Source organism: Salvelinus fontinalis, chromosome 8 (assembly GCF_029448725.1).
Source record: "Salvelinus fontinalis isolate EN_2023a chromosome 8, ASM2944872v1, whole genome shotgun sequence".
Classification (NCBI taxonomy): Eukaryota; Metazoa; Chordata; class Actinopteri; order Salmoniformes; family Salmonidae; genus Salvelinus; species Salvelinus fontinalis.
The window spans coordinates 25,860,784-25,874,053 of NC_074672.1; the positions used below are offsets into that span (position 1 = coordinate 25,860,784).

The window sequence follows — 13,270 nt, forward strand, 5'->3', positions numbered from 1 at the left end:
CAGGTCAAGGCAGCAGCCAGTAGTCATTGCTTTATGATGATCTAAGGACAGGTGGGTGTATCAGTCACTGCTGCCTCCATTATCAATGCACAGAATAATACATGGCAACCAAACTTATTCCTCATTAATAATGCACTGTTTCCTGATTACTGCTATAGATCTACTCCCATCCCTCCCAGCTTTATCTTTGGTGCAGGACATGCTGGAAGTAGGTAGACTGGGAATGAAAAATACTCTCCCTGTCAGTTGCTGTATTTGATTGCCTAATGTGTCTACAATTGTCTGTCAATGTGATATCATTCACTTTAGAACACAGTTTGACATATTTGTAGAGGAGGTGTCTCTACTACAGTACCATGGTTCTCTCATCGTCACCAGCATCATCAGTAAAGCATTATCAACTTCAATACATCCAACAATTACCATTCACCATTCACTGAGCCTTCATGCAGACATGCTTGTGCACTTGGCTTTGGCAGTGTTCATGAGAGCAGACAGAATGTGTTGGCTGTTGATGTTGTGTAGTAATGCCATGGGATTAGGAGATTTCAGATATAAATGATCAAAATGAAAAACAACAAGGTGGTGTAGTAAGAAAATCGACCAAGTATTTTCCATAATCATTAATGATTTCCTCTGACCTCTGACCAAAAATGATTGTTGGGTCACATATCACTTTGATAGTAATTCAAAATTTTGCCATACACCTTATCCCTAATGTGGATAAAACATGTTTTTGTATCCTAATACTGAGTACAGTGTGTAATGTTATTTACAGTAGTAGTACACTCTGTTCTTCTTCCAGCCTGTCAGCATGTGTTTGTGTGGATCAGGCGGTCCATTCACGGATGCACGATTGGCCGGTTGGCTTGTCATGAGACCGCCCCTGTGGTCAAGCATTTCCGCTTCTGTGTCAATTCACACGGAACATTTGGTCACCCTGTCAAATTAAGTCAAGCGTCACCAGGTGTCCCAAATCTTCAGGTACAGTAATTATTTAACACTATATGTGACAGTTCTCTGAGTTTTGTGCATGGAATGTAATGTAATGAAATGAAGCGAAAACTTGTGCTTAAGCTTTGTTTTGATGCTAGCTAACAAGCTTTTCTCGACGAGCTCTCGGGAGCAGTTAGCTAACTTTCTAGCTAAAGCAAGACATCACTTCCATAGTTTGTTTGATTTATTTTATGTAGCAAGTAAATTCAGTGTTATAAAGGTTGGTGTCGCATTGATGTAATGTTAGCTCCATAGCCAGCAAATCGATTTTATAACGTTAACACTAACTAGCTAGTTGCTGTAACATAGCTAATTTAGCTAATGTCTCCCTCCTATTAATTTCCTACTATATCTAGTCCCATGCCTAGTTAGCTAGCAAGCTAATCTAGCTTTAAGCTATAAGATGCATTGACTTTCACTGCCATCCCTGGCTACTACCGACATCAGAGACTTGTTCATTGAATGCAATACATGGGCATAATTTAACAGACACTATTATCCAGAGGGACTTACATTACAGGAGAAATTAGGGCCTTGCTCAAGGGTACATAGACAAAATCGTTGATTCGAAACAGTAACGTTTTTGTTACTGGCCGAACGTCCTTAACCGCTAGGCTACCTGTCGCCCTAAAGGTGGAGTATGACAGACTAACTGCTATCTCCAGTTGAGATCAAATTTTATTTGGCACATGCACCGAATACAACAGGTGTAGGACCTTACCGTGAAATACTTACAAGCCCTTAACCAACAATGCAGGTCAAGAAAAATATTTACCAGATGAACTGAAGTAAAAAAAGTAACACAATAAAATAACGAGCCAATACACAGGGGGTACCGAGATAAATGGTATGCATGTCTGTGTCAATGCTACATCTGTCAAGATGCAGAGAGCTATCTGCTCCAGCTAATGTTAGAAGATAACACAGTATGGGAATGTTATTGACCGCTGTTGACCTCTGTCTGTGTCTTTGATGCTGGAAATGGGCCACTGTGATACTAGGCAGCTTCATGTTATTTGAAGTTCCAGCATCTTGACAGAAATCAAGAAATGGTGAGTCGTACAGATGTAGTGTGAATCCCATTTACATGATGCACAATTAGAGTAAAGATTTGACTTTGTTGACAGATAAATCCCCATGGAAATAGCCTGTGTAAGGTGACTTTCTGTAATTGCCCACACCAATCAATTAGCAGCATCCATTTCAACCCAAGCATCTCTCATACTTACACAATCCTCAGAGGCCCTAGGTGTGTCAGCACTCAACATGACAAATTAGGTTTATGCCTGGAGGTTAGTCATTACCATTGAGGAGTATGGGAAAGTCTCTGATATGGTTGGTGCTTCAGGTATACAGTTTAAAGCACATCTCTCCTCTTGATGTTTTTGAGTTCCAGGGAGGATGCAGGAGAGGTTTTGGGGCAGGATCCTCCTAGGTAGTAGTGTGTGTGACTGTTCTCCCAGGTTTCAGGTGATGCTGCATTGTGCTGACTCACTCTCTAGCTAGCGCTAAGTGGGTGTGTATCTGCAGACACCTGCAGCAGTGTCTTGCCTTGCCATTGGTTGCTTCATTATCAGTGTCAAACGGTTTTAAGGTTACATTCCTCAAGGCTTCCCTGAGGGACACCAGGCCGGAACGTAGCAACTTCTCAATGTTTGTCTTTTATACATTGTCAATGTTGTCACAGGCGTGACGTCTGTTGGTGGTTTTCTTTTGTCAGTTACAGTTTGATTCACAGAGTACCAGATAAAGCCTCACATTTCCTAGAATGTCCTACACCCGGAGCAATGTAAACCCATGGCCCTGTGCCCAACTTCTAGTACCTACCTTTAATCTAATCACATTCTATTGGTCACATACACATGTTTAGCAGATGTTATTGTGGGTGTAGTGAAATGCTTGTGTTTCAAGCTCCAACAGTGCAGTAATATCTAACAAGTAAGAGGACCACAATGGAAATAAGTCCCAGACTTTATTGTGTGTTATCCTCGATGATTTTATTCATGTGCATGTGTGACTTAAGTTGTGTGCTTGTTTTTTAAAATGGTCGAATTAATAAACTAAACTAAAAGTAATATCTAACAATTTCACAGCAATACACACATTTAAAATAAAGGAAGGGAATTAAGAATATATAAATATTTGGACGAGCAACGTCAGAGCGGTGTAGACTAAAATACAGTAGAATGGAATACAGTAAATACATATGAGATGAGTAGTGCAAAATATGTAAACATTATTGAGGTGACTAGTGTGCCAATTATTAGTGGCCAGTGATTACAAGTCTATGTACATAGGGCAGCAGCCTCTAAGTTGCTAGTGATGCTGTTGCGGTGATACAGCCCGACAGAATGCCCTCAATTGTGCATCTGTAAAAGTCTGAGGATTTTAGGTGCCAAGCCAAATTTCTTCATTCTCCTGAGGTTGAAGAGGCACTGTTGCACCTTCTTCACCACACTGTCTGTGTGGGTGGACCATTTCAGTTTGTCAGTGATGTGTATGCCGAGGAACTTGAAACTTTCCACCTTCTCCGCTGCGGCCCCGTTTGTGGATAGGTAGGTGTTCACTCTGCTGTTTCCTGGAGTCCACGATCAGCTTTATTAACTCAGTGTGTTTTCTCTATCCTGTCTCAATATGATTTACTTTTCTACCAGTTGTCCTTTTCCAAGTTTGACTCATCGCTTACACTATAAGTCACTCCCATTCTCAATCATCACCATGTAGATTCATTTTTGTAGAGACTCACACTAATCTTTCCACCACTACAGCTGTCAATAGCATTTATTCAGAGATTAGCGGTGAAGGCCTGGCTTTCAACCCTTTCTCTTGATTTCACACAGTCATTATGTCTAGCCTATTGATTGACTGCTTTCTTATTTGTGGTTTTCTACTACGGGCCTTGTGATGGCTGTTTCAATTCCAATTTGAGGCTGTGATAGTAGAAGTCAACCATCATTCTAAAGAGAGTAGACCACTTTCTGCGTTTTGACTATATGTTTCAAAGGCATTGTTACTGACATGTTTGGGGCAGGTTTAGGGTATGTAATGGGTGATTCCATGCCAGCGGGTGCAGAAAGTATTTTTGGTATCTGATTGTTCTGGCAATTCTCACATAGAAACTTCATTGGGAGGAAGGATGTTTGACATGCTTTTTACAAAATGTTTTTAGAAAATCATGAAGAAAGTGGCCAATTTAGGACCTTTTTAGCCCTAGACGCACCTCCTGTAAGACCGTGAAGCATACATGATACAGACATCTTAGTGTCATTATACTCCAAAATATGGAGTATGTCTCGATGCTGAAATACACATTTTGACATTAATTTATTAAAAATAGGAATATCTCAACTACTCTTTTAGATGTAGTTAATTTTAAGACATTGTTTGGAACTAAATACTCTACAAGTGCATACAATTGACACCACCGACACAGTGTAATGGTAAATGGAATCCAAGGCAACTCCCTCTGCTGGTGATTTCCCGAATGAGCAATCATAAAGGAATAGGAATTCAGGGTGGGAAAATTGTGGTGATTTCCACGTGTAGCAGAGAAATAAGAAATAGTGCATTGACTGACAGATACCCGTGTAACTAGCTAGGATGCTAACCAAAGCCAGCTAATGAAAGTTATGTGAGCACCATTTCAGTTAAGACAGGCATACTGTACTAGCCTACCTGTTGAGATGAATGTCAGCTTAACCATGCCTATATGAGCTGTTGAGATGCATGTCAGCTTAACCATGCCTATATGAGCTGTTGAGATGAATGTCAGCTTAACCATGCCTATATGAGCTGTTGAGATGAATGTCAGCTTAACCATGCCTATATGAGCTGTTGAGATGAATGTCAGCTTAACCATGCCTATATGAGCTGTTGAGATGCATGTCAGCTTAACCATGCCTATATAAGCTGTTGAGGGTTGATAATTCCAGTGAAACCGTGTCGGATTTCAGAAGTCATTAATATTTGGATATGCACACAGACATGATCAAATACCTATATTCATAGTTCTCTCTGTATTTTCAGCAAGCTAGCTTGATGATGCTAATGTTTAGTATACTCAGTGTATATCAATGCATTATCTAAATTGCGGCCAAGAATCCGCAATAGAAATAGGTAGAATATAATCTCCGGTAATATGGATTGCCTAACTATTGAATGGTTTGGAGTGTGTGTTGAAGTAATGGAAGGGTTTGATACTGCTACCAAAAGAGTCACAAAACCTGAAAACTTTACCGTGGTATAGTTTCGGTATCCATGGCCGAGCAGCCATACACAAGCCTAAGATCACCATGTGCAATGCCAAGTGTTGGCTGGAGTGGCGTAAAGCTCGCCACCGTTGGACTCTAGAGCAGTGGAAACGCTTTCTCTGGAGTGATGAATCACGCTTCCCCATCTGGCAGTCCGACGGACAAATCTGGTTTTGGCAGATATCAGGAGAATGCTACCTGCCTCAATGCATAGTGCCAACTGTAAAGTCTGGTGGAGGAGGAATAATGGTCTGGGGCTGTTTTTCCTGGTTTTGGCTAGGCCCCTTTGTTACAGTGAAGGGAAATATTAACGCTACAGCATACAATTACATTTTAGATGATTCTGTGCTTCCAACTTTGCGGCAGCAGTTTGAGGACGGCCCTTTCCTTTTTCAGCATGACAAAGCCCCTGTGCACAAAGCGAGGTCCAAACAGAAATGGTTTTTGAGATTGGTGTGGAAGAACTTGACTGGCCTGCACAGAGCCCTGACCTCAACCCCATCGAACACCTTTTGGATGAATTGGAATGATTCTGCAAGCCAGGCCTAATTGCGCAACATCAGTGCCCAACCTAACTAATACTCTTTTATTATCCTGACCTTAAATTAAGACCAAAAAGCTCATTTTTGTTTTCATTCATTTGTACGATATAGAACATTTTGACTTTGGCTGCTTTATCCAGTGGAAACAGGAAACCCAAGTGTAGGCTACATAGAAAAGTGGATTGGCTCTCAAACGACTCATGAAGAGGAAGAACTAATAAATTAAAAGAGAGTCCTGAAAGTAAACGTAGGCTGAATATTTTTTTAAGACTCACGAAACATCTGAAGTCACATATTAGGATTTGGCACTTCAAGCCCAAATATATAATTCGAGATTTCTCCCGAAGCCACGCTTGCGTTGTCTTGGCTGTGTGCTTAGGTTTGTTGTCCTGTTAAGTGAACCTTCGCCCCAGTCTGAGGTCCTGAGTGCTCTGGAACAGGTTTTCATCAAGTATATCTCTGTACTTTGCTCCGTTCAGCTTTCCCTTGATCCTGACTAGTCTCCCACTCCCTGCCACTGAAAAACATCCTCGCAGCATGATGCTGCCACCACCATGCTTCACCGTAGGGATGGTGCCAGGTTTCCTCCAGACGTGACGCTTGGCATTCAGGCCGAAGAGTTCAATCTTGGTTTCATCAGACCAGAGAATATTGTTTCTCATGGTCTGAGAGTCTTTTACGTGCCTTTCGTCAAACTCCAAGTGTGCTGTTATGTACCCTTTACTGAGGAGTGGCTTCCTCCTGGCCACTCTGCCATAAAGGCCTGATTGGTGGAGTGCTGCAGAGATGGTTGTCCTTCTGGAAGTTTCTCACATTTCCACAGAGGAACTCTGGAGCTCTGTCAGAGTGGCTATCGGGTTCTTGGTCACCTCTCTGACCAAGGCCCTTCTCCCCCGATTGCTCAGTTTGGCCGGGCGGCCAGCTCTAGGATGAGTCTTGGTGGTTCCAAACTTCTTCCATTTAAGAATGATGGAGGTCACTGTGTTCTTGTGGACCTTCAATGCTGCAGACATTTTTTGGTACCCTTCCCCAGATCTGTGCCTCGATACAATCCTGTCTCAGAGCTCTATGGACAATTCCTTCGACCTCATGGCTTGGTTTTTGCTCTCACATGCAAGGTCAACTGTGGGACCTTTTTATATAGACTAGTGTGTGATTTTATGTGTGCCTTTCCAAATCATGTCCAAGTGAATTTACCATATGTGGACTCCAAGTTCTAGAAAGATCTCAAGGATGATCAATGGAAACAGGATTCACCTGAGCTCAATTTCTAGTATCATAGCAAAAGGTCTGAATACATTTGTACATTAAATATTTTTCCATATTGTTAGGGGTATTTTCAGATGGTTGATCAGTGGGTTAAGTCCAGTGTGTATGCAACATACTTCTTTCTGAGTATATAAGGTTTTTCAGGTTTTTTATTTTAATGTAAAAGTGTCAACCTGTTTACGCTTTGTCATTATGGGGTATTGTGTGTAGATTGATGAGGAAAAATACCAAATTAATCAATTTTAGAATAAAGCTGTAACGTAACAATGTGGAAAAAGGGAAGGGGTCTGAATACTTTTCAAATTCTCTGTACATCTGTTGGTTACACACAGATACCTTAATAAAAATAAGGTAGGGGCTTGGATCAGAACCCACCTCCAAAAATGGAGCACTCTGCTCACAACATTTACATCAGCAAACCGCTCGCCCACACGACGCTATACACTCTGTCTGCCATCTGCCCGGTACTGTTAAACCGGGATGAATCCGTCAAGAGCACACTTCTCCAGCATGCCAGTGGCCATCGAAGGTGTGCATTTGCCCACTCAAATCGGTTACGATCCCGAACTCCAGTCAGGTCAAGACCCTGGTGAGGACGATGAACACGCAGATGAGCTTCCCTGAGACGGTTTCTGACAGTTTGTGCAGAAATTCTCGCATGGTTACACGTGGTCTGCGCTTGTGAGGCCAGTTGGAAGTCCTGCCAAATTCTCTAAAATGACGTTGGAAGCGACTTATGCTAGAGAAATTATGATTGAATTCGCTGGCAACATCTCTGGTCGGCATTCCTGCAGTTAGCATGCCAATTGTACAGTCCCTCAACTTGAGATCTGTGGCATTGTGTTGTGACACTGCACATTTTTGAGTGGCCTTTTATTATCCCCAGCACAAGGTGCACCTGTGTAATAATCATGATTTGCACTCCTGTCAGGTGGATGGATTATCAATAGAGAAATGCTCACTAACAGGGATATAAACTCATTTGTGCACAGCATGTTAGAGAAATAAGCTTTTTGTGTGAATGGAACATTTCTGTGATCTTTTTATTTCAGCTCATGAAACATTGGACCAACACTTTACATGTTACGTTGTATATTTTGATTCCAATGGTTCCCCCAATTTAACTAGGCCTAGATGTTGTTGCCCGTATCATGTATCCCTGCATGGCACAGTGTGGAAATGATAAGAGAAATGCAGAAATGAATTAAAATGCTGAAAATTATTTTTGTTTGCAGTTGGATTGAAACGTAAAAAACATCAGAATAGAGAAAGCCCCATTTTTAAATCACTTGTATGTGTTGCCACCCTAGAGGCATAAAGTATCATAAAAAATATTTCAAACTTGTATTATTCAAAGACAAATACTGTCATACCGTCCAAAAATGTAACAAATATGGGGATATGATATTTTGGCCATCTCACCCAACCCTACTTAGCACTGCCACTGATGATCTTGGTCAATCATATGACTGGATCTATCAAATTGGTGATGGCTTGGGGTTCTTCAGTCCTTTTACTGTACTGATCTGACCATAGATGTACTAGGTATGCTGGTTAGGCTACATCAATAGATCTGTGAATGGGTCTGTTCGTTGTCATTACATGGATCCCTAATCCCATTTTGTGATTCACCATTGTATATAATAGAAACATTTAAACGGTTGTATTACATACATTACGCATAATGACATTGTTTTCATTAGTTGTTGAAGTGTTAAAATGTTTAAAAATGTTGGACTGGAACGTTGCCACCATGTGCTTAATAACAATAGTGTTTCTGTGTGCGCACTTTAAAAAAAAATATAAAAAAATGCTCACACTAGCTTTACACACACACACACGAACACACACTCTCCAGGCTTTGTGTTACCTCTTAATGGGGCTCTTGGGTGTTTTGGTCCCATTTGTTGTTATTTTGCTCTCAGCTAACCCCTAAGAAGCCACTCTGCTTGCCAAATGGGATTCTATTCAATTTTCTCAGGTCGTTGCTGTAGCTACCATACCTCAAAGTCCATGTCCTCACAGGCACACAGAGGTATGTGTGTGTCTGTGCCTCTCGCATGGTGACAGCTCTCCATGGCCAAGGCTCTCTTCCCTTTCTCTCTCTCTGGTCTCTGACTCCCGCTGGTTTTGGATGTTGTTTTCCAACCACACAGGACCGTACTAGGAGCAGCATAGAGAATTTGAATGGCATAATGGGTTGGTAACGGCTCTGTCTCCATTATTACTGTTTACAGCTGTAGCCTCAGACAAACAGACATCTAATCTGTCTGAAGAGTTGCTAGTCTCTCATAAGCCTGTCAAGTGTTCTTCCCACGTCCTTTAAGGAGTCGGGACATCTGTCAGTTAGGTTGTGTTGCTCTTGTTGGTTTAAGTGACAATTTTGCTCATGGCAGTCAAGGCTTCGGATGTGTGTATTGTATTTGCACCTGTTGTGTCCGAAGGAAAGCGATCGGTTGGACCTTAGACTGTGTTGATTGATCAAATGACAGTTTGGACCTTAGATTTGTCCCATTTAGGTAAATGATGGTTAGGCCTATTTGTTCTCATGGCTGTTAATAAGAGATTTGGGTTGCCAACTGTATGAAACGTTCAATCAGTAAGATGGCCAAACAAATGTAGAGTAACAACAGTTGAGTTGTGTGTAAGTTACCTTAAGAAACCCCTACCTGAAGAAAACTCCTGTTTATCTATGATGCATGATATGGTGCCATGTCTCTAACACTTACGTAATCCTTAATGAGAGGTCGATGGAGTGACATGACCTGAGAGATGGTAACAGCCAATCAGATGGCTCACACGGGGAACGGGGGGAGAGCAAGGTCTCATATGTTCAGATATGGGTAGGTCTCTACTGTTGTCTGTTCCTGATGCCTCTGTCTGCTGATGGACTTAGAGTTACGCCAACAGCCTAGGGAACTTTCAAAGGCCAAGGATGGGGTCAGCAGTGGGAGGTTATAGTTGCTCCTCAAGCATTTTATCTAATTATTGGTCAATGTCTGCTTTCTTAAGCCATAGGCCTACTTCAACTCTCCTCACCCCTTAGTTCTAGCATAGATAGGCAAAACCATAATCATCCATTCATTTGACACATGATGAATGCATTTAAGTGTCATAAAAGTTGCCTAAACACTTTCTTTTTGTGAGGTGACTAGTGTTTAAGAAACGTCTACTTTTTCGGTCCTAGAATATGAAAAACAGTTTGGTACTATAATTAAAATAAAACAAACCCTTTGGCAAATGTCTGGCGTTGTCTATTGATTGAGCGTCCCGTTCCTGCTCCCCTTTGTCATTGCCAGCTCCAGCCTGTCCTGAGGAACCAGTGCACACTGGGAGTCTGGGCTGTATCACCACTTATGCTACACACAAGTTAACACACGTACAATTTTTTACAACTGTCCATTACAGGCTACAACTCTTCACATTGCAAGAAGATATCGGTAGCTTCCAGCTTTGTGGGCTAACTTTCCGTGCTAGCTTACAGCTGAAGCTAACATCAATTCACTACTCTAGTACCGTGTTTGTCATAATATGCAAACCATAATGCAAAATATTGCTAATTTCAAATCTGATTGTCCCAAAAAACGTTATTCATTCACTTTGTCTCCCCCGCCTCACGTCTCTCCCAGTCAAGATCATCTTTGCTCAAACCCTGAATGGACTCTGTGTGTGAATGACATATTGGGTCTTAAAGAGACAGCGCACACTTTTATAAAAGAAGAGATTGCTTCATCTATGCAAATGTTGTGACTCGGCTAATTAATGCTCCAGATAATTTACTGATTAATTACTGGAATAATTAATTGATCTGATTTTGTTTGATTAATTTGGTTATCCTATCCAAATCTGAGAGGTACCATTTAAGGTTTCAATATAGAGAAACCCTTGACTGAACTCTCACTAGTTCTCATTAACTGTTATAGTGTTAGTAACATCAACAATATACAGGCCATTCATAAAGTATTCAGACCCCTTGACTTGTTCCACATTGTTAACTTACAGCCTTATTCTAAAAGGGATTAAATAAAATGTTTTCCTTATCAATCTACACACAATATCCCAAAATGACAAAGTGAAAAGAAATGTCTAAAAAAAATAAACAGATAACTTAATTACATAAGTATTCAGACCCTTTGCTATGAGACTCGACATTTAGCTCAGGTGCATCCTGTTTCCATTGGTCATCCATGAGATGTTTTTACAACTTGATTGGAGTCCACCTGTGATAAATTCAATTGATTGGACATGATTTGGAAAGGCACACACCTATCTATATAAGGTCCCACAGTGCATATCAGAGCAAAAACCAAGCCTTGAGGTTGAAAGAATTGTCCGTGGAGCTCCAAGACAGGATTGTGACATTTGCAATTTTTTATATAAAGATTAGAGCCAAAATACAGTCAAATACCACCATGAAGTCAAAAAAGTGAAAAACATTGATATATATTTGGGCTATAACGCCCAGTCCCAAGGTGGGGGGGGATTTTTTTATTAACTTTAATATGGAGCTTAGATGTGACCAATCCTCTGTGCAGAACTGAATACATAGGGCTTATGCACCAACCGGTCTCCTCCTCGCTTATCGATCGTGGTTCAGTCCAAAGTTCACCAGTAAGTTTGTTTGATGCGTTCCTGGTACTGGGTAAGTAAAGACTAAGGACACAAATAGAGAACAGTCAGTCAGTCACCCTCCCTAGTCCTCCTACACCCAGAAAAACCCCCTAGACCACAGGCTAGGTCTGAATAGAGAGACTAACAGACTGCAGAACAGCAGGTAAGGCTAACGCACACAGAGAGAAAGTTCAGGATCAGGCTAACACCAGACCGACCGACAGACTGACAAAGAGCCACAGCAAATGGCAGCCATTTTGCTCCTGTGTTTGGTTATGTAATTTGACCACTGTTTGTTTGGGCTCAGTGGACCATACAGGCCACCACTCACTGGGTCCACTCCAACCCAGAAACCAGAGCTACTAAACTAGAGGGACAGCAAGGAGAAGAGTTCATATAGTCTACTGGTAGATGAGTGTGTTGTGAAATTAATAGGAGTTTCATGAACAGATTGCCTAGTTGTATTACGGTTGATGTGTGATCGTTAATGGTGGCCTGTCTTGGTCATATTCATTCGACACCAAATGGAAGAAAACGGACTGAAACAGGGAGGGACTACCTGGACTTGTCTAACAAGAACTGCTCGTTTTTGTTTTCCGTTGCAAAACCTTTCGCTACAGTGTGCATTAATTAATACAACCCTGACCTGATTGTCTTGCAGGTTTGCTGTGTGAGCTGCTGCCTGTCCTGACGTGGAGGAGGAGGAATTTGAAGTGCCAGTGACCAGTGAGGCTCACTAGAGGGACCATGCTTTAGACACTCACCTCTCCCTCCGCTAGCACCTGGAGGTCTGACTTTGACCCTGTACAATGAACAACGATGACGAGTTCTACGATGCAGTCACAGGTGGGTGTCCCTGTCTGCACGGGCGGGCGGGCCTAGATAATAGAATTACTTACAAGACCTTCAAATGTTACCACATAGTTGTAGGAGAATAGAATACACACACAGAGACAACATTGACAGTGACTCAACAGTTATTTATCATCACTCTTGTCATGGTCACGTTCAGCAGGTTCAAAATGGGAGTTTTGAAAAAGGAAATGTTCATTTTTTCTTTTTGGCTAAATTCTCAAATACATTGTCTCCTGTTTATACCTACTGAACATGACCTTGTTGTGGTCTTGACATTTAATGGCTCTTGCCATTTTGGACTGTTGCGCTTGACACACTGTTATGGGCAGGACTCAGGAGTTAGAGATGTGTCTTTGTACTGTAGCTCACACAGTGGCCCAGTGCCACACAGTATACTGTAACCTTAGCAGTTGAACTGATAGCTTCAATAATGCAGCAAAGCACCGCCGCAACGCATGATATTTTACAGCCAAGGCTCCAGCAGACGCAAACTCCTTAGTCGGATACTTTTGTCCGTGCGCGTGTGCGATTGGCTGGGGAACAACGGAGGAACAACGTGTGTGCGATTGGCTGGGGAACAACGGAGGAACAACGTGTGTGCGATTGGCTGGGGAACAACGTGTGTGCGATTGGCTGGGGAACAACGTGTGTGCGATTGGCTGGGGAACAACGCGTGTGCGCTGGTGGCTCCTTGGCTCTGTGGGGAAACAGACTTGCGGAGGTGTGCGTGTGCGTGTGAGGGGATGA

The 13,270-nt window shown here is 42.0% G+C and overlaps 1 protein-coding gene across 1 annotated transcript in view; it reads left to right on the forward strand.

Moving 5' to 3' along the window:
* Window positions 1–877: 877 nt before the first annotated feature.
* LOC129860968 (oxysterol-binding protein-related protein 2-like) overlaps window positions 878–13,270 on the forward strand; it is a 31,920-nt gene continuing 19,527 nt past the window's right edge. The window contains exons 1-2 of the mRNA XM_055931945.1: window positions 878–984; window positions 12,330–12,514. Coding sequence (XP_055787920.1) covers window positions 12,478–12,514 — 37 coding nt within the window. The 5' untranslated portion in view covers window positions 878–984; window positions 12,330–12,477. The remainder of the gene's footprint in view (window positions 985–12,329; window positions 12,515–13,270) is intronic.